Genomic DNA, 25,303 nt, shown 5'->3' on the forward strand with positions numbered 1-25,303 from the left:
CATAGGAATACATGGTAGAAAAGTATATGAGAGTCTTACAGTCAATGAGGAAGAGGGAGAGGAGGATGGTGAAAATTTTGATGTTTTCCAACAAACGTTGTACAGGCTGGAGAGTCATTTTGGGCACAAGGTTAATGTTGTGCTTGAACGACATAGATTTTTCAGCAGAGTGCAAGCCAAAGACGAAAAGGTAGGAGCTTACACAGCTTCTTTGCGAGGGCTTGCTCAAACATGTGCTTTTGGAGACCTAGAAGACTCGTTAATCCGTGATCAGTTAGTTAGGTGTACAAATAGCCCAAGGGTGCAAGAGAAGCTCCTTACTCACAACCCTACTCTGAAAGAAGCTGTGGATATGGCAAGGAGTATTGAGCATACAGTAGAATGTATGAGAGAGATTAAAAGCACACCTGAGGTAGACAGTGTGAAAGAAGTAAAAGATAGCAACACAAAGGATGAGGGGGTGGACAATAAAGATGAAGAGTCAGTAGTGTTGGCCACTACTGTAAGGAGGAATTTTAACGAGGACATATCTAAAGGAAGATGTTTCAGATGTGGAAACCCCAAACATCTAGCAAATAGTCCTTTGTGCCCGGCACGTGGCTGCATGTGCAGGAAGTGTGGAGCAAAAGGGCACTATGCGAGGGTGTGCAAAAATGATAAGAACACCAAGAAAAAAATAAATAGGACAGAAGAATTTACTGAATTAGGTACTAAGTTCATTCTGCAAGTCAAGGGTAAACAGGGGAGGGAATCCCTCAACAACGCTTATCCTGCGTGCGACATCACGGTTGACGATATTGTGGTGAAGGTCTATGCCGATTCTTGCTCACCTTATACATTCCTGAACTATCAAACTTTTGTTGATAAGTTCCAAGTGCGGGGTTACAAATTGCACTCTGCCAACATTAAACCCGGTGGGTACAATAACGACCCAATACCTCTTAAAGGAATGCTAGAACTAGACATTATGTTCAAGGGCAGACACACAAAAGGAGAGGTGTACATTACTGAGAAGGGATCCAATTTGCTGGGATGGAGGCATCAAAAGGAGCTCGGAATCAAACTGGATCCCAATGGCAAGGAACAAGTGTTACTAGTAAACTTGCAGAACTTTTGTGAAAGAGTTTGTGAGGAATGTCCAAGGCTATTTGATGATAGATTAGGGTTGTTGAAAAACTTCCAGCACAAAATTAAACTTAAGGAGGGTGCTACACCTGTGGTACATAAAGTGAGATCTGTCCCCTATCTAATGAGGGAACCTCTAAAGGAAGAATTGGACAAATTGGTCAAATTAAGAGTTATAGAACCTATCGAGAGTTCTTTATGGTTGGCGCCAATTGTGGTCACGAAGAAACCCAATGGAAGAGGTATTCGTTTGTGTGTGGACTTGAGGGATTTGAATGCGAACATATGGGTAGACAGATTTCCCTTACCCAAAATAAATGAAATGGTAAGCATGTTGGGGTCCGCTAAATTTTTTAGTGTAATTGACCTATCTGCCGCATACCACCAAGTGGAGTTACACCCTACATCACGCTCACTCACGTCTTTTATTACTCCATTTGGAGCATTTAGATATCGCCGGATGCCATTCGGCCTCGCATCAGCTGCTGCGGTATTCCAAAGAATCATGCAGAAGATCTTGCAGGAAATCAAGCAAGTTATGTGCTTCCAGGATGACATACTAGTCTATGGAAGTACAGAAGGTGAACACAATGCAACTTTAAGAGAAGTTTTCCAAGCTTTAGATAAAGCCGGCATGACCATTAGGAAGGAAAAGTGTCAACTAGGGGTTGAATCTGTAGAATACTTAGGACACAAAATAAGTAAAGATGGTGTGGAACCCAAATGTGATCTAGTAGTGGCTGTGAAGGAAGCTCCAGCTCCTACCAATAAAGATGAATTGAGATCATTTTTGGGTTTAGTGGAGTATATGTCAAAGTTTGTTCACAACTTTGCAGCAGTCACTGCTCCTATGAGAGCATTATTAAAGAAAGACATACCCTTTGTGTGGAGTGAAGAGGTTCAGGGTTCGTTTGAAGAAGTCAAAGAAGCCATTGTCCATTGCCCTATGTTAGGAAACTTTGACACCACCAGGAAGACGTGGCTCACCACGGATGCGAGTGGAAAAGGGTTAGGTGCCACCTTATCCCAATGTGTAAATGGGCAGGAGAGGATCGTGGCGTTTGCTTCCAAATCATTAAAGGAGACAGAACAAAATTATTCCACGATAGAGAGGGAGGCTTTAGCCTGTTTTTGGGCCATCAATCATTTCAAATTCTTCTTATGGGGATTGCCGTTTGTGGTTAGAACAGACCACAAACCCCTTATTTCATTATTTACTGTTAAAGGTAAAGACCAAGCTACCCCTCGTATTGCGAAGTGGATTATGGGGTTGGAAGGCTTCAATTTCGACATGCAATATGTCCCTGGCAAGAGAAATGTGGTGGCTGACTGTCTCTCGAGACTACCCAGGAAGGGTGGGAAGGAGGAATCTAACGGAAGCCTTGATCCAGTGCTTCATGTAGAACTATCAGGGATTACCAAAGAAGAATGGGTCACAGCTACGACTTTGGATAGGATTATGCAAATTTTGAAAAATATGATTTTGAGGGGTTGGCCTAATAGTTGTCAGCAGCTTGATGAGGAGGTAAAGGGGTATTGGGAGGTACGTTCTGAACTCCACTTAACTAGAGACCTAGTAATGAGAGGTGAGAGAATTGTTCCCCCCAAAGCACTATGGGAAAAACTGATAGGTTTGGCACATGAAGGACATCTAGGAAGAACTTTGACTAAAAACAGACTGCGAGCTTCCTATTGGTTCCCCACAATGGATAGGTTAGTTGAGGATACTGTTCGTGATTGTACCCAATGCTCATTGAGTGATAAAACCAGAAGTATGCGCAAGGCTCCTTTATCTCCAGTTGAGGTCCCCACCAAACCATGGGACAAACTTGGGTTAGACATATTAGGACCTCTCACGTGCCCAGGATCGAGAGCCAGGTTCATTTTCGTATTAGTGGATTATCACACACACTGGGTGATGACCAAGGCTGTACATAATGTAACCACCCATGATGTAATACAATTCCTTAAAGAAACCTTTACCCGTGAAGGTATTCCTAGCACTATAGTGACAGATAATGGGGTGAAGTTCACTTCAAGTGCCATGGTTGAGTTTTTGACAGTCAGTGGGGTCAGACATTACCGGACAGCGTTATACAACCCAAAGGCAAACGGTCTGGTAGAAAGAGTCAACAGGATGATCAAGGAGTGTTTGCAGTTAGCCAGTGTATGTCGAGTTCCAGGAGAAGGCGCAATTGAGAGTCTGTTGTGGTCATATCATACCACACCCAATTTGGTCACGGGAGTATCCCTTTTTACATCCCTTAAAGGGAGACAACCAGGAACTAAGTTAAACCCGAATTGGTTGGGAGGAGGGGAGCCCGTTATTGTTCATCGTAAGGATGTATTGACAAAGGTAAGAGAGAACCAGAGGAAGTACCAGGATTGGTATAACATCAAAATGGGGACTAAAAGTAAACAATGGAGGGTGGGCCAATGGGTCAGAATAAAACTACCAGGATCTACTAGGAAGGAGGGAAGCCGGTTCTCTAAGCCATTGAGAATTACTAAGGTACATAAGAATGTGGTAACCTTGGAAGACGGTCGTGTATGGAGTATGGACCGTTTAACTGCCACCCAGGATGACCCCAGTAGGTCAGAACAAGGGTCTGGAGAGGAGATACAATGATCCTAATGGGACGCTGGTTCATAGTGCAAGTGGAGGACTTCATGGACATGTGATAAAGAAATGTCTTACTGTAATGGTGATTGTGTCATGTTTCTTAGCTATTGGTTTTTTTTGCATTTGTGGGGAAGGGGAAGTGTTGTAATAGAGTAACTCAAACATAAGTATGATAGTATGTTGTCATAATTACAATTAATACTGTTTTATTCCCCTTTACCATTTCCCATTACCATTTCCATATAACCCCTTATTATAAGGTTCTTATAGTAAATGGTGCACTCCATTCCGTCCTCTGGAATGTTGAATAATGGTACAACCCGGAGTGCACCTTAGAATGTTGATGAAGAAAAGCTGGTTGTGAGAGGCAGTGAGAAGGAAGGTGCTATGCAAGAAGTCTGCTAATAAACTGACCATACAATCAGTTGGTCTCTGTGATTTCAACATTATAACAGACACCTTCATCAAAAACACACTGAATGGACCTAGAGAGAGGGGCTACCCACATCCAAGATGCTCTGACGCTAGACACAGGCACTACCTAGATTCAGGACACCATGAATGGATCCAGACACAGAGGCTACCCATATTCAGGAGAGACTGGGCTGAGACACGATGGCTTCCCACATCCAAGAACATCCTACATCCAAAGACCGGGGCAGCCCCCATTCAGGACATACTAGACACAGACACTGGGGTCCCCACATCAAAGACATGCCAGATACAGACACTAGGACCCAGCGGACCCCCCAAGGTATCTGCTACCCATATTCAGGACCCAGACAAAGAGGCTACACACGCCAGGTCACTTTGGACTGAGACACAGGGACTTCTCACATACAAGACATTGTGGACCAGACAAGGAGGCTACACATGGGCAGATCACTCCAGACTCAAACACAGAGTATTATCCACAACACTGTAGCCAGGCCTGAGGAGGTCCTCACACCCAGCACACTTTGGACTCACATGTAGGTGGTACCCACATACAGAACAATGAGGGCTGAGACTGAGGGACTTCTCAAAGAGGGCCTACACACTTCCAGGTCACTCTAGGTCCCTCTAGACTCATAAAATGATACCTCATGAGGCTCTGGCCAGATGAGAGGAAGTACTCATGCCGGGACTACCCAGACGAACGAGTTACTTACCTTCGGTAACGACTTTTCTGGTGGATACATTAGCTACCTGTGGATTCCTCACCTCATGAATACTCCCATGGCGCCAGCATTCGACGGAAATCTTCTTACTAGTCTCTGCACGTCGACGAGGACGTCACTGTCTCGCACGCAACGCCGTCTGACGTCATACAGGCAATAAGAGGTCCTCGACGACGTGCAGACGTCAGTACCAATCATTTTTTACGTGCATGAGAACAACCAGGCAATGCAATGAAAGAGCAAGGCAACATCCATTATATTGTAAAAATACACCACATTGTATGAATAACTGTAAATCTTTTTATGTACATATATATATATATATATATAAAACTCTCTCTTTTAAAATATATACACATACCAAGTATATACATAAAGATATATACACATATACATATATATATATATAAATATATTATATATACATCTATTGCACCCTCAAAGACCAAGAGGAGCGCACTCAAGGATTACTTGGCAAGACCATAAAGGCAACGGGGAGGCGGGTGGGACCGTGAGGAATCCACAGGTAGCTAATGTATCCACCAGAAAAGTCGTTACCGAAGGTAAGTAACTCGTTCTTCTGATGGATACAACTACCTGTGGATTCCTCACCTCATGAATAGAGTCCCAAAGCAGTACCACGCCCGGCGGTGGGTGCCTAAATGGTCAAACCAAGAAATCCTGCAGCACTGACCGTGCAAAATGGCCGTCCCTTCTAACCTCAGAATCTAAACAGTAATGTTTTGCAAAAGTGTGAAGGGACGACCAAGTTGCGGCCTTGCAGATGTCGACCACAGGAACACCTCTGGCTAAGGCCGAAGTGGCCGACTTAGCTCTGGTGGAATGAGCTCTAATGCCCTCAGGAGGATCCTTCTTTGCCAAAGAGTAACATATTTTAATGCAAAGAACAACCCACCTGGATAGTGTTCTCTTGTGGACTGCCTTTCCTCTCCTCTTGCCCACGTATCCAATAAACAGCTGATCCTCCAGCCTGAAATCCTTTGTTCTATCGATAAAGAAGCTCAACGCTCTCTTTGGGTCCAGACGGTGCAGTCTTTCTTCCTCTTTGGAAGGATGAGGCGGAGGATAGAACGTGGACAAAGTAATTGCCTGAGACAAATGGAAGGGTGAAACAACCTTCGGGAGGAAAGCAGCCTTGGTCCTCAACACCACCTTATCCCCATAAAAAGTTGTATAAGGGGGTTTTACTGATAAGGCCTGCAACTCACTCACTCTCCTTGCTGATGTTATAGCTATCAGGAAGACCGTTTTTAAAACCAAATACCTCAAGGGGCAAGAATGCATAGGTTCAAAAGGGGACCCCATAAGGAAAGTCAGGACTAAGGACAAATCCCATTGCGGCATAACGAATGGCTTTGGAGGATATTGATTTAGAAGACCTTTCAAGAATCTGATAACAATAGGGGATTTAAATAAAGATGGTTGGTCTGGAAGACATATGAAGGCTGACAAGGCCGATAAATAACCTTTAATGGTAGCCACTGCACAACCTTTCTGCGCCAGAGATAGAGCAAAAGACAAAACGTCCGATAGATGAGCATGTAAAGGATCAATCTGCCTCTCTCCACACCACGCAACAAATTTAGACCACCTATTAGCGTAGATAGATTTAGTGGAGTGTCGCCTGGCCGCTAATATAACATCCACTACCTCAGGCGGGAGAGAGAAGGAACTCAGGTTGCCCCGTTCAATCTCCAGGCATGTAGGTGCAGACTCTGGAGGTTGGGGTGTAGAACCTGCCCCTGCGACTGTGAGAGGAGGTCTGCCCTGAAAGGGAGACGGAGCGGCGGGCACGTTGAGAGTTGGAGAAGGTCGGAGTACCACACCCTCCTTGGCCAATCCGGAGCTATTAAGATTACTAGAGCCCGGTCTTGGCGAATCTTCCTCAATACTCGAGGAATCAAGGGTATGGGAGGAAACGCGTAAAGCAACTGGCCGCACCAGGTCATTTGAAACGCGTCCCCCAACGCTTCCTGCATCGGATACTGAAGGCTGCAGAACAACGGACAATGCGCTTTCTCTCGAGTGGCGAACAGATCTACCCGAGGAAACCCCCACTTCTGGAAGATTAAACGGACTTGATCTGGATGGAGACGCCACTCGTGGTCTGCCGAGAAGTGGCGACTGAGACTGTCCGCACGCACGTTCAAAACTCCGGCCAGATGGTTTGCTATCAAGCAAATCCGATGGTCCTTTGCCCAGGACCATAGTCGAAGAGCTTCTCTGCAGAGAAGGTACGACCCCACTCCTCCCTGCTTGTTTATGTACCACATCGTGGTAGTATTGTCCGTTAGGACCTGTACCGACTGACCACGAAGGGAAGGGAGGAAGGCCTTGAGAGCCAGACGTACAGCCCGTAACTCTAACAGACTGATGTGAAAAATCTGTTCCTCTGGAGACCAAAGACCTTTGATCTCCAGATCCCCCAGATGAGCTCCCCACCCTAGAGTGGAAGCATCCGTTATGACTGTGGCCACTGGTGGCGACTGCTGGAACGGCTTTCCTTGTGAAAGATTGTTGCTTGCAATCCACCACTTCAAATCCACAGCAGCATCTCTGGAGATCTTGACAGTACCCTCTAGATCCCCTCTGTGTTGAGACCACTGCCTTCGGAGGCACCACTGAAGAGCCCTCATGTGCCAGCGAGCATGCGTGACCAACAGAATGCAGGAGGCAAAAAGACCGAGCAGACGAAGGACCTTGAGGACTGGAACTACCGCTCCATTTCGAAACATTGGAACCAAATCCTGAATATCTTGAATCCGCTGAGGCGGAGGAAAGGCCCGACCCAATGTTGTATCCAGTACTGCCCCTATGAACAGGAGGCGCTGAGAGGGCTCTAGGTGAGATTTGGGCTCGTTCACCGAAAAGCCCAGGTCGAACAACAACTGGGTTGTTGACTGCAGATGACGCAACACAAGCTCCGGGGACTTGGCTTTGATCAACCAATCGTCCAAGTAAGGGAATACTGCTATCCCCTTCCTTCTGAGCTCTGCCGCAACCACCGACATCACCTTCGTGAAGACTCGAGGTGCTGAAGTAAGACCAAACGGAAGGACCGCAAACTGGTAGTGTTGCGATCCCACCACAAACCGGAGATACTTCCTGTGTGACTTGAGTATCGGGATATGAAAGTAAGCATCCTGCAAGTCGACCGACACCATCCAGTCTTCCATGTTCAACGCCAAAAGCACCTGTGCTAGGGTCAGCATCTTGAACTTTTCCTGCTTGAGGAACCAATTCAAGATCCTCAGGTCCAGAATTGGTCTCAAACGACCATCCTTCTTGGGAATCAGGAAATACCTTGAGTAAACTCCTTGACCCCTTTCCTGCTCCGGGACCAACTCCACTGCGCCCTTTAAAAGGAGGACTTCTACCTCCTGTTCTAGCAACAGGAGGTGTTCTTGTGAACAATACGAAGGGCGGGGCGGGATGAGGGGCGGAAACTCACGAAAGGGAAGGGTGTAGCCTTTTCCCACAATACTGAGAACCCAAGTGTCCGTTGTAACAGTCTTCCATTTGGTGAGAAAATGCTGTAATCTTCCCCCTACAGGAGAGGAGTGAGTGGGAAATGGTGGAAGCCTAAGGCTGCTTCCCCTGCTGCACCCCGCCAGAGGATGAGGAAGAGGCAGAGTGCTGCTGAGAAGCTCCCCTGGTGCGGACCCTACCCCTCCCCCTAAAAGATCTATAGGGATGGGAAGAGGCAGGTTGCTGATATCTTCCCCGAAAGGAAGAGGAGGAAGAGCCACGCCCAAATCCACGAAACCTCCTGAAGAATCTGGAAGAGGCCGTGGAAGAAGGAGCTTGGAGTCCCAACGACTTAGCCGTGGCCCTGCTCTCCTTAAACCGTTCCAAGGCCGAATCAGCCTTAGCCCCAAACAGTTTGTCCCCATCAAGCGGGAGATCCAACAATGTGGACTGTACATCTGCCGAAAAGCCCGAGTTACGGAGCCAGGCCTGTCTCCTTTCCACCACAGTTGTGCCCATTGCTCTGGCTACCGAGTCGGTGGTATCCAGTCCCGTCTGGATAATTTGGGTCGCAGCAGCCTGGGCATCAGAGACAAGATCCAAAAGACCCTGAGGAAGCTCTGTAAACGAAGAGGAGATGTCATCCATCAGAGCATGAATATACCTCCCCAGGATACAGGTTGCATTGGTGGCTTTTAATGCCAGACTGCAGGACGAAAAAATCTTCTTCGACTGCGCCTCCAGCTTTTTTGAATCTCTGTCCCCAGGCACCGTCGGAAAAGAACCAGGCGCTGACTTGGACGAACAGGAGGCCTGCACAACCAAGCTCTCCGGCGTAGGGTGCCTAGATAGGAAACCAGGATCAGTTGGAGCCGTCCGATACCTCCTGGCCACGGCTCTGTGAACTGCTGGGGAAGATGCCGGCTTCTTCCACACCTCTAAAACCGGATCCAGCAGAGCGTCATTAAAAGGTAATAGAGGCTCCGCCGCGGCTGAGGCCGGATGCAACACCTCTGTCAAAAGGTTTTGTTTCGCCTCCACCACCGGCAAAGGCAGGTCCAAAAAACTAGCTGCCTTCCGTACCACTGTATGAAAGGAAGCAGCTTCCTCGGTATATTCCCCCGGGGACGAAAGGTCCCACTCAGGGGAAGTGTCCAGCCCACTGGCCGACTCCAGTCCACGCAGCCCATCACCCGAGTCCTCTAGCTCTCCTTCCTCTAGGGCTCGTTGGTACTCCTGCTCTTCTAGTACCCGGAGAGCACGCCTCCTTGAATGCAGTCGTTGCTCAATCCGCGGAGTCGACAATACCTCCGCCGAAGTCGGAGATCGGCGCCGATCTTCCGAAGCCACCGACGCCGCATCCGGCGCCACAGGTAACTTCGGCGCCGACTGAAGAGCAGTTGAAACGGATGGACCCACCGGAGTCACAGGCCGAAATCTCGACGTCGACGGGATGGAAATCCCTGGGGCCAATCCCTCCGAAGCCACCGGAGCGGCCACCGGCGCCGACACTGGCGCCGAGCCCACGTTCCCAAACGGGAGAAAGGGCATAAAGGGTGCCGGCCGAAGAGGCGCAGGATCACCCAAAGAAAAGGCCAAAGGCCCAGCCGGAGCACCCCCTGGAGCCATCTGTTGGAAGATGGCATACATCGCATTCAAGAATGCGGAACTATCGGCTCCAGGGGTGGGAAAAGCCGGATACTGGGGTGCCTGACTCGGAGGCGACCCCGACGCCGGCCTCGGCGTCTGCGCCGGAGAAAACACTTGAGGCTCCAATACCTCAATCACCGACGCCTGTCCAGGCGAAGTTGGAGACGCCGGAGAGGGCAACGGCGTCGAAGGATGCGGCGTCACCGTGGGGCTGACCTCCCATGTTCTTCGGCGCCGATCCGGAGACCTGGAACGAGCCTCCCTTGAATGACGCCGAGATTCTCTACGGCGCCGGGAGTCTCGATGACGCCGATGTCTTGGAGAAGACTTTTTCTTGTGATGCTTCTCCTTTGACTTGGCCATAAACAGCTTCGCCTCGCGTTCTTTAAGGGCCTTCGGATTCATGTGCTGACATGAATCACAAGTCGAGACGTCGTGGTCGGAGCTCAAACACCAAAGGCAATCGGAATGAGGATCCGTCACCGACATCTTGCCTCCACACTCACGACAAGGCTTAAATCCAGACTTTCTCTGCGACATTATTTCCACAGAGAAAGAGTACGCAGCAAGATATACACTGTAACCGCAAGAGTAACAGTTGCTCCCTCGAAGATAACCGTTTCGAATGCACGGAAAAAAGGGAACTGACGTCTGCACGTCGTCGAGGACCTCTTATTGCCTGTATGACGTCAGACGGCGTCGCGTGCGAGACAGTGACGTCCTCGTCGACGTGCAGAGACTAGTAAGAAGATTTCCGTCGAATGCTGGCGCCATGGGAGTATTCATGAGGTGAGGAATCCACAGGTAGTTGTATCCATCAGAAATAGGTGGTACCCACCTACAGCACACGATGAGCTGAGAAAGAGGGATCTCTCACATCCAGGGAACTCTGGACCAAGAATGAGGGGCTACAAATGTCCAGGTCACTCTAGACTCAGAGACAGAGTTAATCGAAACACTGTGGCCAGGCCAGAGTGAGCTCTAATGTACAGCACAGTGTGCAAATACCCACAAAGAGAACATCCAGGGATAACACGCAGAGTTTTCTCACATTCAGGACACTCTGGACCCAGATGCAGGAGATTTCAACACTAGGGCAAGGCAATGGTCATGCAACCATCAGACCCTTCTTCTATGAAGAAGGTAATCAAATATATATTTGAACATGTTAGCGGTTCTTACACAAAGGAGCAGTCAAATAGATCCCACTACACAAAGGTGCACAGACAAAATGTAAGTGTTCATTTTGGGGAGACACATGGTCCAACACAAAGGAAGAAACCTTAGAATGCGACAAGGCTTACTGAAAAGTAGGACAATGAAGTCCACACTTTCAAGTTGCTGGTTAATATAGTTTTCAGCTATTTGCAGACAAGATTAAAAAAACTCTACATCTACCAAACCACTAAAAACAGGTGTCCACAAACACAAGGCCTAGACAACCACACAGACTGCCACCGAGCAGATGATCTGCAACTCACACATGCCATCAAACACACGGTCAGAAAACACAATGCCTGGTAAAACACAGGGGAGGGTTGACCACAAAGGCAGTTCACAAAACACACAAACCACCATGGTTAATGAACCACATGGGCCATCGCATAAAGCAGCAGCCAAACAGTTGAAAAGCCACATACACAGGCTGCTATACCCATGCTCAGCCAAGCACGCAGGCCGCCACATATAGAGGCAGCCATAGGAGCTGCCAATAACACAATCTCTAGTACTGGGCTCCTTTGACCCTAGAACAGTGCACCATAACTTAGAAATAGGGCTGTGAAATATCTAGTTTCCTCCAGGTCCTTACAAAGTCAACCAGAGTCAAGCCTCTTCAAGTGTCCTGGGGCGGAGATGAAGTCTTAGCAGTGTGGGAAGCGCCGTTCTGAGCCCAAAAGCAGCCACATGCATCATTAAGGGATTGACTGATTTTTTGGGATCAATGCATGAGTATGCGGCAGAGACCACGAAGACTTGGGAAACTCTGGTCACTTTTGTGTCTTGTGAAGACTAGCCACGCATCCGAGGGTTGTGTGCAGGCTAATTAATCACACGGCCGGATAGGGACTGCAACAAATTTACCAGTCCTGCCTGACCTTTCAGCTGGTTCCCACCACCACTCTAGAGTCACCTCACCGGGTGGTGCTAAAACTGACTCACTGTCACCTTCCAAAATACACTAAAGTATAGAAAATACAATGAGGGACGTTTCTGGTTGGCAAAGGGGGCACAGTAGTAAAAATGTCAAAATGACCATCCTGGTGGAGGTGGGCGCCCATCACAGTTCCAATACCAGTGGTTGATGCAAGAGAGGTCTTGGGGAAAAGGCGAAACTCAGTGATGTGGTGTTCACCTTGGGGTGTAAATATATACTGCCCTCAGGAAACCAAGGATAGTTCACACAAAACCAGGTGGGACATGTTTCTCGAGTGAGTACTATTGCCTTTGTTATAGGTGTTCAATACTGTTTCTTATGTGAGTACCATTGCCTTAGTTATCAATAGTGTTTCTCATAAGAGTAGCATTGCCTTTGTTATAGCTGTTCAATAATGTTTATCATGTGAGTATCATTGCCTTTGTTATTAATACTGTTTCTCATAAGAGTAGCTTTGCCTTTATTATAGCTGTTCAATAATGTTTATCATGTGAGTATCATTGTCTTTGTTATCAATACTGTTTCTCATAGGAGTAGCAATGCCTTTGTTATAGCTGTTCAATGTTTCTCATGTGAGTGCCTTTGTTATCAATACTGTTTCTCATAAGAGTAGCATCACCTTTGTTATAGCTGTTTAGAATTGTTTTTCATGTTGAGTACAATTACCTTTGTTACAGCTGTTCAATAATGTTTCTCATGTCAATCAATCAATCAATCAAAGTATTTATAAAGCGCGCTATGTACCCGTCAGGGTTTCGAGGCGCTGAGGGGGGGGGGGGGGGGGGGAGAGGGGAGCGCTGCTGGTTTATCGGTCGAAGAGCCAGGTCTTGAGGAGCCTTCTGAATGCGAGGAGGTCCTGGGTCTGGCGAAGGGATGTGGGGAGAGAGTTCCAGGTCTTGGCGGCGAGGAAGGAGAAGGATCTGCCGCCGGATGTCTTGCGCTGGATTCGGGGAACGATGGCGAGGGCGAGGTTGGCGGATCGGAGTTGACGTGTTGGGGTGTAGAAGTGAAGTCTGGTGTTGAGGTAGGAGGGTCCGGTGTTGTGAAGTGCCTGTGTTATAAATACTGTTTCTCATAAGAGTAGCATTGCCTTTGCTATAGCTGTTCAACACTCTTTTTCATGTTGAGTACCATTGCCTTTGTTATAACGGTTCAATACTGTTTCTCATGTGAGTTGCATTACCTTTGTTACAGCTGTTCAATACTGTTTCTCATGTGGGTACCATTCCTTTGTTATCAATATTGCTTCTCGTAATAGCATTGCCTTTGTTATAGCCGTTCAGTACTGTTTCACATGAGTACCACTGCCTTTGTTACAGCTGCTCAATACTACTTCTCATATGAGTACTACTACCTTTGTTATAGCTGTTCAGTACCATTTCTCATACGAGTACCATTGCCTTTGTTACAGTCGTTCAGTACTGGTTCTCATGCAGCACTGCCTTTGTTAAAGCTGTTCAATACTGTTTCTTATAAGAGCAGCATTGCCTTTGTTATAGCTATTCAATACTGTTGACTTGATTACCATTGCCTCCAACTCACCTGACCTTGAGTAAGGTTCTTTAGTATTCTTCTCATGTGAGCAGCATTGCCTCATATAAGGCTTTGGGTTCTGTTTTTCATGTGAGTAGCTTTGCTTCCAGAATGGTTGTTAAATAGTTTTACACATGTGAGTAGCACTGCCTCCTGTACAGCTGAATATTGTTTCTCGTGTAAGTACTATTGCCTCTCATTCAGCAGTTAAATACCATTTCTCAAGTCAGCAGCTTTTCCTTCACTATACCTGTTGAGTATTATTTCTTGTGCGAGTAGACTTGCCTCTGGTACAACTTTGAACTTACTTTTTCCTGGGGGTTGCATTGCCTCCAACACAGCTGCTGAACAGTGGTTCTAGTGTCAGCAGCATTACCTTCATTGTACCTGTTCCTTGTGGTACCTAATACCGACAGCAATGCCTCTGGCCAAATGACTACACAGGTATAAATACTTACGTTCGATGAGGAAGAGAAAGCAGACCAGGCCCATCACTGCGATGATGATCCCCGGGACCACGAAGGATAGACCCCAGCAGGAGGATACCCAGTAACCGGCGATCAGGGAGCCCAGAATGTTCCCCACAGAGGTGTGTGAGTTCCAGATACCCATGATCAGCCCCCTCCTGTGTGAGAGAGACAAAAGGAAGCAATGGTACTCAAAATGGGAAACATGTGGGGACCAGGAGCAGCAAAGGCAGACAGAGGAACAGTGGCAGAGAGTAAACTGATACTGAGGGTCTGTGGGGACAGAGAGGAGTGATAGAAGACACAGAGACAGTGGCAGAGTAACAAACTGAAACTCAGGCTCTGGAGGACCAGGAGCAGTGATGGTAGACAGAGGGACAATGGCAGAGAGTAACAAACTGGTATTGAGGCTCTGAGCAGACAAATAGCAGCGATGGCAGACAGAGGGACAGTGACACAGTGACAAACTGATACTGAAGCTCTGTGGGGACAGAGAGCAGTGATGGCAGTAAGAAGGACAGTGTAAGAGTAACAAACTGATACTCAGGCTCTGTGGGGACTAGGAACAATGATGGAAGACATAGGGGCAGTGGCAGAGAGTAACAAAACGGATACTGAGGCTTTGTGGGGCCATAGAGCAGTGGTGGCAATCAGACGGACAGTGACAGTTTGTAACAAACTGATACCGAGGATCTCTGGGAACAGGGAGAAGCAATGGCAAAGGGACAGTGGCAGAGTAACAAACTGATACTCTGGCTCTGTTGGGAACAGGAGCAGCGATCAGACAAAGGGACAGTGGCACAGTAACAAACAGATACTGAAGCTCTGTGGGGACAGAGAGCAGCAACAGCAGACAGAAGGACAGTGGCAGAGAGTACCAAACTAATACACAAGCTCTGTGGAGACACAGAGCAGTGATGGCAGACAGAAGGACAGTGACAGAGAGTAACAAACTGATACTGAGGCTCTGTAGGGAAAGAGAGCAGCAACGGCAGAGTGTCAGTGGCAGGGAGTAACAAACTAAAACTGAGGGGACCAGGAGCAACGATGGCAGAGAGACAGTGGCACAGGAACAAAGTGATACTCAGTCTCTGTGGGGACCAGGAGCAGTGATGTCAGACAGAGGGACAATGGCAGAGTAACAAACATATACAGAAGCTCTGTGGAGACAGAGAGCAGTGATGGCAGAGGGACAGTGGCAGAGTAACAAACATATACAGAAGCTCTGTGGCGACAGAGAGCAGGGATGGCAGAGGGACAGTGGCAGAGTAATTAACTGATACTGAGTTTTTATATGGACAGAGAGCAGCGCTGGCAGACAGAAGGACAGTGACAGAGAGTAACAAACTAATACGAGGCTCTGTGGGGACAGAGAGCAGCGATGTCAGACAGAGGCAGAGTAAGAAACTGATACTCAGGCTCTGTGCGGACCAGGAGCAGTGATGGCAGACAGAGGGACTGTGGCAGAGAGTAACAAACTGATACTGAGGCTCTGCGTGGACAGGGAGCAGCAATGGCAGACAGAGGGACAGTGGCAGATAGTAATAAACCAATACGGAGGCTCTGTGAGGACAGAGAGCAGCAATGGCAGACAGAGGAACAGTGGCAGAGTAACAAACTGATACTGAGGCTCTGTGGGACAGGGAGCAATGACAGCAGAGTAACAAACTGATACTGAGGCTCTGTGGGGACAGATAGCAGCGATGGCAGACAGAGGCAGAGTAAGAAACTGATACTCAGGCTCTGTGGGGACCAGGAGCAGTGATGGCTGACAGAGGGATAGTTGCAGAGAGTTACAAACTGATACTCAGGCATTGTGGGGACAGAGAGCATCAACAGCAAGAGACAGAGAGAGACAGTGGCGGAGAGTACCAAACTAATACAGAAGTTCTGTGGGGACATAGAGCAGTGATGGCAGAGTACCAAACTGATACTGAGGCTCTGTGGGGACAGACAGCAGCGATGCCAGAGGGACAGTGACAGAGTAACAAACTGATACAGAGGCCTGTGGGAACAGAGAGCTGCGATGGCAGAGGGACAGTGGCAGAGTAACAAACTGATACTGAGGATCTGCGGGGACAGGAAGCAGCAATGGCAGACAGAGGGACAGTGGCAGAGAGTAACAAACCGATACTGAGGCTCTGTGGGGACAGAGAGCAGCGATGGCAGACAGGGTCTGTGACAAAGAGTAACAAACTGATACTGAGATCCTTGAGGACAGAGAACAGTGATGGCAGCAACAGGAACACTGGCAGATAGTAATAAACCAATACTGAAGCTCTATGGGAACAGAGAGCAGCAATGGCAGAGGGACAGTGGCAGAGTAACAGACTGATACTGAGGCTCTAAGGGGATCAGGAGCGGTGGTGGAAGAAAGAGGGACGGTGGCAGAGAGTAACAAACTGATAATGAGGTTCTGTGGGGACTAGGAGCAGCAATGGCAGACAGAGGGATAGTGGTAGAGAGTAACAAACTGGTACTCAGGATCTGCAAGAACAGAAAGCAGCAATGTCAGATGGAGGGACAGTGGCAGAGTAACAAAAGTATACTGAAGCTCTGTGGGGCAGAGAGCAGCGATGGCAGAGGAACCGTGGCAGAGAGTAACAAATTGATACTGAAGCTCAGTGGGGGCAGAGGGACAGTGGCAGGGTAACAAACTGATACTGAGGCTTTATGTGGACAGAGGGCAGCGATGGCAGATAGAAGGACAGTGATAGAGAGTAACAAACTAATACAGAGGATCTGTGGAAACCAGGAGCAGCGATGGCAGAGGAACAGTAGCAGAGAGTAACAAACTGACACTGAGGCTCTGTGGGGTCAGACAGCAGCGATGGAAGACAGAGGCAGAGTAGCAAACTGATACTCAGACTCTGTGGGGACCAGGAGCAGTGATGGCAGACAGAGGGACAGTGGCAGAGAGTTACAAACTAATACAGAAGCTCTGTGGGGACACAGAGCAGTGATGGCAAACAGAGGGCCAGTGGCAGAGTACCAAACTGATACCCAGGCTCTGTGGGGACAGAGAGCAGCGATGGCAGACAGAGGGACAGTGACAGAGAGTAACAAACTGATACTGAGGCTCTGTGGGGACAGAGACCAGCGATGGCAGAGAGACAGTGACAGAGTAACAAACTGATACTGAGGCTCTGTGGGGACAGAGACAGCGACAGCAGACAGAGGGACAGTGACAGAGAGTAACAAACTGATACTGAGGCTCTGTGGGGACAGAGACCAGCGATGGCAGAGAGACAGTGACAGAGTAACAAACTGATACTGAGGCTCTGTGGGGACAGAGACCAGCGATGGCAGAGAGACAGTGACAGAGTAACAAACTGATACTGAGGCTCTGTGGGGACCAGGAGCAGCGATGGCAGACAGAGGGACAGTGACAAAGAGTAACAAACTGATACTGAGGTTCTGTGAGGACAGAGAGCAGCGATGGCAGCAACAGGAACAGTGGCAGATAGTAATAAACCAATACTGAAGCTCTGTGGGAACAGAGAGCAGCAATGGCAGACAGAGGGACAGTGGCAGAGTAACAAACATATACCGAAGCTCTGTGGGGGCAGCGAGCAGCGATGGCAGAGGAACAGTGGCAGAGAGTAACAAACTGATACTGTACTGTGGGGGCAGAGAGCAGCAATGGCAGAGGGACAGTGGCAGAGCAACAAACTAATACCAAGGCTCTGTGGGGTCCAGGAGCAGTGATGGCAGAGTAACAGTGTCAGAGAGTAAAAAACTGATACTGAGGCTCTGTGGGGACAGAGAGCAGCAATGGCAGACAGAGGCAGAATAACAAACTGATACTCAGGCTCTGTGGGAACTAGGAGCAGTGATGGCAGACAGAGGGACAGTGGCAGAGAGTACCAAAGTAATACAGAAGCTATGTGGGGATGCAAAGCAATGATGGCAGAGAACCAAAGTGGGGACAGAGAGCAGCTATGGCAGACAGAGGGACAGTGACAGAGAGTAACAAACTGATACTGAAGCTTTGTGGGGCAAAGAGCAGCAATGTCAGAGGCTCAGTAGCAGAGTAACAAAATTTCAGAGGCTCAGTGGCAGAGTAACAAACTGAAACTGAGGCTCTCTGGGGACCAGGAGCAGCGATGGAAGTCAGAGGGACAGTGGCAGATAGTAATAAACCAATACTGAAGATCTCAGGGGACAGACAGCAGAAATGGCAGACAGAAGAACAGTAGCAGAAAGTAACAAACTGATACCAAGGCTCTGTGAGGACAGAGAGCAGCAATGGCAGACAGAGGAACAGTGGCAGAGTAACAAACTGATACTGAGGCTCTGTGGGACAGAGAGCAATGACAGCAGAGTACCAAACTGATACTTAGGCTCTGTGGGGACAGAGAGCAGTGATGGCAGACAGGGGGACAGTGACAGAGAGTAACAAATTGATACTGAAGCTTTGTGGGGCAGAGAGCAGCAATGTCAGAGGCTCAGTGGCAGAGTAACAAACTGATACTGAGGCTCTGTGGGACAGAGAGCAGCAATGGCAGAGGGACAGAGTAACAAAGTGGTACAGAAGCTCTGTGGGACAGAGAGCAGCAATGCTAGAGGGACAGTGACAGAGTAACAAAGCGACGGCAAAGGGACAGTGGTAGAGAGTAACAAATTGGCACAGGCGTAAGTGGGAGCAGATAATCTATAACATGCAGAGGTGGGAGTAACATACTGATACTGAGGACCTGTGGGGCCAAGGAGCAGATAAGGCAGACAGAGGGACAGTGGCAGAGAGTAACAAACCGATACTGAGGCTCTGTGGGGACAGAGAGCAGCGATGGCAGACAGAGGGTCTGTGACAAAGAGTAACAAACTGATACTGAGATCCGTGAGGACAGAGAACAGTGATGGCAGCAACAGGAACACTGGCAGATAGTAATAAACCAATACTGAAGCTCTGTGGGAACAGAGAGCAGCAATGGCAGAGGGACAGTGGCAGAGTAACAAACTGATACTGGGGCTCTGAGGGGATCAGGAGCGGTGGTGGAAGAAAGAGGGACAGTGGTAGAGAGTAACAAACTGATAATGAGGTTCTGTGGGGACCAGGAGCAGCGATGGCAGACAGAGGGACAGTGGTAGAGAGTAACAAACAGGTACTCAGGATCTGCAGGAACAGAAAGCAGCAATGTCAGATAGAGGGACAGTGGCAGAGTAACAAAAGTATACTGAAGCTCTGTGGGGCAGAGAGCAGCGATGGCAGAGGAACAGTGGCTGAGAGTAACAAATTGATACTGAAGCTCAGTGGGGGCAGAGGGACAGTGGCAGGGTAACAAACTGATACTGAGGCTTTATGTGGACAGAGGGCAGCGATGGCAGATAGAAGGACAGTGATAGAGAGTAACAAACTAATACAGAGAATCTGTGGAAACCAGGAGCAGCGATGGCAGAGGAACAGTAGCAGAGAGTAACAAACTGACACTGAGGCTCTGTGGGGTCAGACAGCAGCGATGGAAGACAGAGGCAGAGTAACAAACTGATACTCAGACTCTGTGGGGACCAGGAGCAGTGATGGCAGACAGAGGGACAGTGGCAGAGAGTTACAAACTAATACAGAAGCTCTGTGGGGACACAGAGCAGTGATGGCAAACAGAGGTCCAGTGGCAGAGTACCAAACTGATACCCAGGCTCTGTGGGGACAGAGAGCAGCGATGGCAGACAGAAGGACAGCGGTGGAGAGTAACAAACTGATACTGAGGCTTTGTGGGGACAAAGAGCAGTGATGGCAGAGGGACAGTGGTAGGGGTTAATAAGCACATAACGAGGCTCTGTGGGGACAGAGAGCAGCAACGGCAGACAGAGGGACAGTGACAGAGAGTAACAAACTGATACTGAGGCTCTGTGGGGACAGAGACCAGTGATGGCAGAGAGACAGTGACAGAGTAACAAACTGATACTGAGGCTCTGTGAGGACCAGGAGCAGCGATGGCAGACAGAGGGACAGTGACAAAGAGTAACAAACTGATACTGAGGTTCTGTGAGGACAGAGAGCAGCGATGGCAGCAACAGGAACAGTGGCAGATAGTAATAAACCAATACTGAAGCTCTGTGGGAACAGAGAGCAGCAACGGCAGACAGAGGGACAGTGGCAGAGTAACAAACATATACCGAAGCTCTGTGGGGACAGCGAGCAGCGATGGCAGAGGAACAGTGGCAGAGAGTAACAAACTGATACTGAACTGTGGGGGCAGAGAGCAGCAATGGCAGAGGGACAGTGGCAGAGCAACAAACTAATACCGAGGCTCTGGGGTCCAGGAGCAGTGATGGCAGACTAACAGTGGCAGAGAGTAAAAAACTGATACTGAGGCTCTGTGGGGACAGAGAGCAGCAATGTCAGACAGAGGCAGAATAACAAACTGATACTCAGGCTCTGTGGGAACTAGGAGCAGTGATGGCAGACAGAGGGACAGTGGCAGAGAGTACCAAAGTAATACAGAAGCTCTGTGGGGATGCAAAGCAATGATGGCAGAGAACCAAAGTGGGGACAGAGAGCAGCGATGGCAGACAGAGGGACAGTGACAGAGAGTAACAAACTGATACTGAAGCTTTGTGGGGCAAAGAGCAGCAATGTCAGAGGCTCAGTGTCAGAGTAACAACATTTCAGAGGCTCAGTGGCAGAGTAACAAACTGAAACTGAGGCTCTCTGAGGACCAGGAGCAGCGATGGCAGTCAGAGGGACAGTGGCAGATAGTAATAAACCAATACTGAAGATCACTGGGGACAGACAGCAGCAATGGCAGACAGAGGAACAGTAGCAGAGAGTAACAAAGTGATACCGAGGCTCTGTGAGGACAGAGAGCAGCAATGGCAGACAGAGGAACAGTGGCAGAGTAACAAACTGATACTGAGGCTCTGTGGGACAGAGAGCAATGACAGCAGAGTACCAAACTGATACTTAGGCTCTGTGGGGACAGAGAGCAGTGATGGCAGACAGGGGGACAGTGACAGAGAGTAACAAATTGATACTGAAGCTTTGTGGGGCAGAGAGCAGCAATGTCAGAGGCTCAGTGGCAGAGTAACAAACTGATACTGAGGCTCTGTGGGACAGAGAGCAGCAATGGCAGAGGGACAGTGACAGAGTAACAAAGTGGTACAGAAGTTCTGTGGGACAGAGAGCAGCAATGCTAGAGGGACAATGACAGAGTAACAAAGCGACGGCAAAGGGACAGTGGTAGAGAGTAACAAATTGCCAGAGACGTAAGTGGGAGCAGATAATCTATAACATGCAGAGGTGGGAGTAACATACTGATACTGAGGACCTGTGGGGCCAAGGAGCAGATAAGGCAGACAGAGGGACAGTGGCGGAGAGTAACAAACTGATACTGAGGACCTCGGGGACAGAGAGCAGTGACCGCAGACAGCAGGACAGTGACAGATTAACACACATACTAGTGATGTGTGGAGGCAGAGAGCAGCTGCAACAGACAGGGATAGACCCAGAGGCGTGAATTAAAAGACTGATATTAAGGATCTGTGGAGGCAGAGAGCAGCTGTCACAGACGGGGACAGGCACAGAGGTGTGAATTGAAAGACTGATATTAAGGACCTGTGGAGGGTGAGAGCAGCTGCCACAGACTGGGACAGATCCAGAGGCGTGAATTAAAAGACTGATTTAAGGACCTGGGGAGGCAGAGGGCAGCTGCCACAGACTGGGACAGGCCCAGAGGCGTGAATTAAAAGACTGATGAGCAGCTGCCACAGACGGGGACAGACCCAGAGGCGTGAATTAAAAGACTGATATTAAGGATCTGTGAAGGCAGAGAGCAGCTGCCACAGACAGGGACAGACACAGAGGCGTGAATTAAAAGACTGATATTAAGGATCTGTGGAGGCAGGCAGCAGCTGCCACAGACAGGGACAGGCACAGAGGTGTGAATTAAAAGACTGATATTATTGATCTGCAGAGGTAGACAGCAGCTGTGGCAGATAGGGACGGAGACAGAAGATGTGAGTCTGCTGGGGATCTGAGGGAACAGAGCGGCTGTGACACAGACAGAGGCAGGTACAATCTGGGAGAGGTTCCTGCACACGTGTAGACCTCACACTGTGTGTCCACTACCTCAAACTCACCTTCCTTTCCCAAACCAGTTTCCAATGCAGGCGATGACACTGGGCCACCCAGTGGTTTGTACCAGGCCATTCACAATCTGCAACAAAAAGAAGAGATCTGAGAGAGCAGGACCAACACAACACAAACCTCTGGATACATGGAGGTCTCCTCGAAGCAAAATACTCAGAAACAGAACAATAACAGGATGTGAAAGACTCAGGATGCACTGATGACACATCCAGCCTCTGGAGTACTCCATAAGGAAAATGCTACTTACTGCTAACCATACATTTGTGACCCTTGTGATGTCTTGCGCTGGATCCAGAATATAACAAGCATTTTCAATGCAACGGGTCTCGCATTTGTTTGAGTTATAGCTATTAGCGTTGAAAGCAAAAAAAACACAGCGCTATCACGCTATGTAAAATGCAGTTCGATCGCGCTGCGTGGAAAATAAACAGATAAAGTAGTCCGGACTCCAGGCTGAAAACATCAAGCCTCGTAGGTTTTTGGTACTTTACCGGTGCTGTGTAGGTGGGCTAAACACCGGAAAGGGCATGACGCATGCATGGCTTTCACAAATGAAGGCAAGCGGATTTTAAAAGGCAAGCTCACGAACCAATTTAAGTGAATGACCTGGCATGGGAGTGGTTTCAAGCCCAAAGAGAGATTACAGAATGGACGGAGCACTTTGTGCTCGCCCATAAAAAAGTGAGGGGTAGATTGCTCCTGCTCTAATAGGAATAGGTCAGACTGAACTGCCAGACCAGGTCCCCTCAGAGCTAGAACTCATCCAACCCCAGACCGGTTGTTACCTATATGGGTCACATCAGCAGTGTGCAGCCTCAGTCCTACTGGACAGTGAGCACGGACTCACGCCCGGTCATTTCTGTCGCACTTAGAGAGTGACACTTAGAAAAGCAAAAAAGTGATGAGTGGGATGCTCGTGTTAATTTCAACCACTGGTAATTCCTCAGGGGTAAAATCCAGACTCCACCCCACTCCAAATCCAGTGTTTGTTGCTCACCACTGCACCTCACGAGCCAGTCATATGCAACTGAGCCTTGGTCCTGCTCCAGTAGGAACAATCCAGCCCAAAGTGCCAGGTCAGGTCCCCTCTGAGAGCGAACTCAAGCAACCCCAGACCTGTTTTGGCTTATTCGGGCCACATGAGGAGGGTGCAACTCCAGTCCTCTGGAGAGTGAGCACATCACACCCACGGGGATGAACTTACTTCCTGATTAGTTGTGTTTGCCATAGAGAAGTGCAGCAGCTAGGGGTCTTCTATAGAGCAAAGTGTCAGCCGGAACCTCAAGTGGCACTCACTGACTGAAGGCAAAGCACCGGTTAAAAATTGGAATCACCAAGAGGTGAAAAGGAGAAGTTTCAGGATTCCCAAAAAGCAATCACTTGAAGGATCACACCATGCTGCTTTGCACAGTGCAAGGACTCCCCAGCTTCCTATCACTATGTAAGGTACAGATTGTGAATAATAACTACAGACTGTGAAAAGCAGCAAGTGCTGTGTCACTAACAACTCCATCCAGCACTGAGTGTAAGGACCAGTAACTAGCCCCCAAGCCCTTGAGTATTTCACTTTCCAGATCACTAGCAAGGCTCAAGGATGATACTGTATGGAGGTCACTTGCAGTGCATACCCTTGGATGCAAATCTTGCTTCATTATTACTCAGGTGTAGGTTATGCGGCACAGATCTGGTCCAATGCATGCACTCCTGAGTTCAAGAGCACCATGTTGTGTCTGTAGCTATGGCCAATGGCAAGCTGTGACCAATTATACGCTGTGACCAATGGCAAGCTGTGACCCAAAGTACACTGTGACCCTTGATACGATGCAACCAATTATATGCTGTGACCCATGATATGCTGCCATGCACAATACACTGTGGCCCATGAGACGCTGAGCCAGTGCTCCAGTGATCACTGCCGTAGTACTGAAGTTGAATGCACGTCCTGAGTGCTTGACACAGCTATCATCTGGGATCTGCTCCTTGCAGTTTCCTTCCTAAACCCCTTCCCCCCGCAAGCCCAGCCTTTCCCTGTCAAATCTCTGTACATGCTTATCTTTGAGCTATCGAGCTCTACTTGGGTATACATGCCAGAAAACACTATGATTTCCCCGAGAGCAGTTCACTGTGTCCACAACTCACCATCCCAGATGGTGTAGTGGATGAGAAGTCTGCTCCAGCCTTCAAAGGGAGGCAGCAAGACCTGTGAGAATAGGCAGAAGGCAGGTCTTTCAGGGGCTCCTGAGCCTGGATTTGTTATCAAATACTTCTTTCCTTTACTCAAAATCAATTAGAAAGGAATGAATTGTAGGAATTATTGAAAACTCAAAGATACAGTGTGGATAGAACTCTCCAGTCTGCGCGAGACCACCAACGGGAGGGGTGGATTAGTGCACTGAGGCACAACCACGAGGAGGGACCCACATCCCTGAGCAGGCCATGGGCGACCCTTGGCAGCAGTGAAATTTCAACAGCTGGGTTGGTGTTTTTTTTTGGGAACTCGTGGAAAAGAGGTCGACCATGTAAAATAAAGTCCCCATAACTGCCCTTCACTGAGAGAGAGTAAAAATAGAAAGGGATAGAGAAGAAAGACGACCCTCTCCCATCTGGTTCACTTTAAGATAGGTTGTCCTGGCCACACCTGCCGAGGGACAGACCTTCTCTTCACCATCAGCCAAGCCATTCTCCACACTCTGCATCTTTCAAGACAAGCAGATCAGATCATCTTCAGGGGCCTCATACACTAAGGGCCCAAAAGCCAGTCAGTGTCAGTACAGACCAGCTGTAAGGACACCAATTTCAGAAGATGAGCTTGCACACCTGGACTTTATTGGCCCGAGTCACAAAGGTAAGCTTAGACCACAAGTCTAAGGGCCCAATTAACAGTGAAGACCTAAAGATAGTACTTGTAAATGTCCTTTATGAATTCCCAAAGTCGAAAACTTAGACTTTTGGTCCAAGTTTAAACCAAACGCCTACGTTTACCTTTGTGTATCAGGCCCATTGGTTAGACCT

General features: G+C 48.5%; 1 protein-coding gene across 2 annotated transcripts in view; it reads right to left on the reverse strand.

The window, feature by feature from the left end:
* The window catches only part of SLC37A1 (solute carrier family 37 member 1), a 384,263-nt gene that overhangs the window by 65,334 nt on the left and 293,626 nt on the right, over positions 1-25,303 (reverse strand). For both annotated transcript variants that reach the window (XM_069202970.1, XM_069202969.1), the window contains 2 exons: positions 22,282-22,358; positions 14,194-14,360 (listed from right to left, as the gene is read on the reverse strand). In XM_069202970.1, coding sequence (XP_069059071.1) covers positions 14,194-14,360; positions 22,282-22,358 — 244 coding nt within the window. The remainder of the gene's footprint in view (positions 1-14,193; positions 14,361-22,281; positions 22,359-25,303) is intronic.

This window comes from Pleurodeles waltl, chromosome 8, assembly GCF_031143425.1.
Source record: "Pleurodeles waltl isolate 20211129_DDA chromosome 8, aPleWal1.hap1.20221129, whole genome shotgun sequence".
Taxonomy (NCBI): Eukaryota; Metazoa; Chordata; class Amphibia; order Caudata; family Salamandridae; genus Pleurodeles; species Pleurodeles waltl.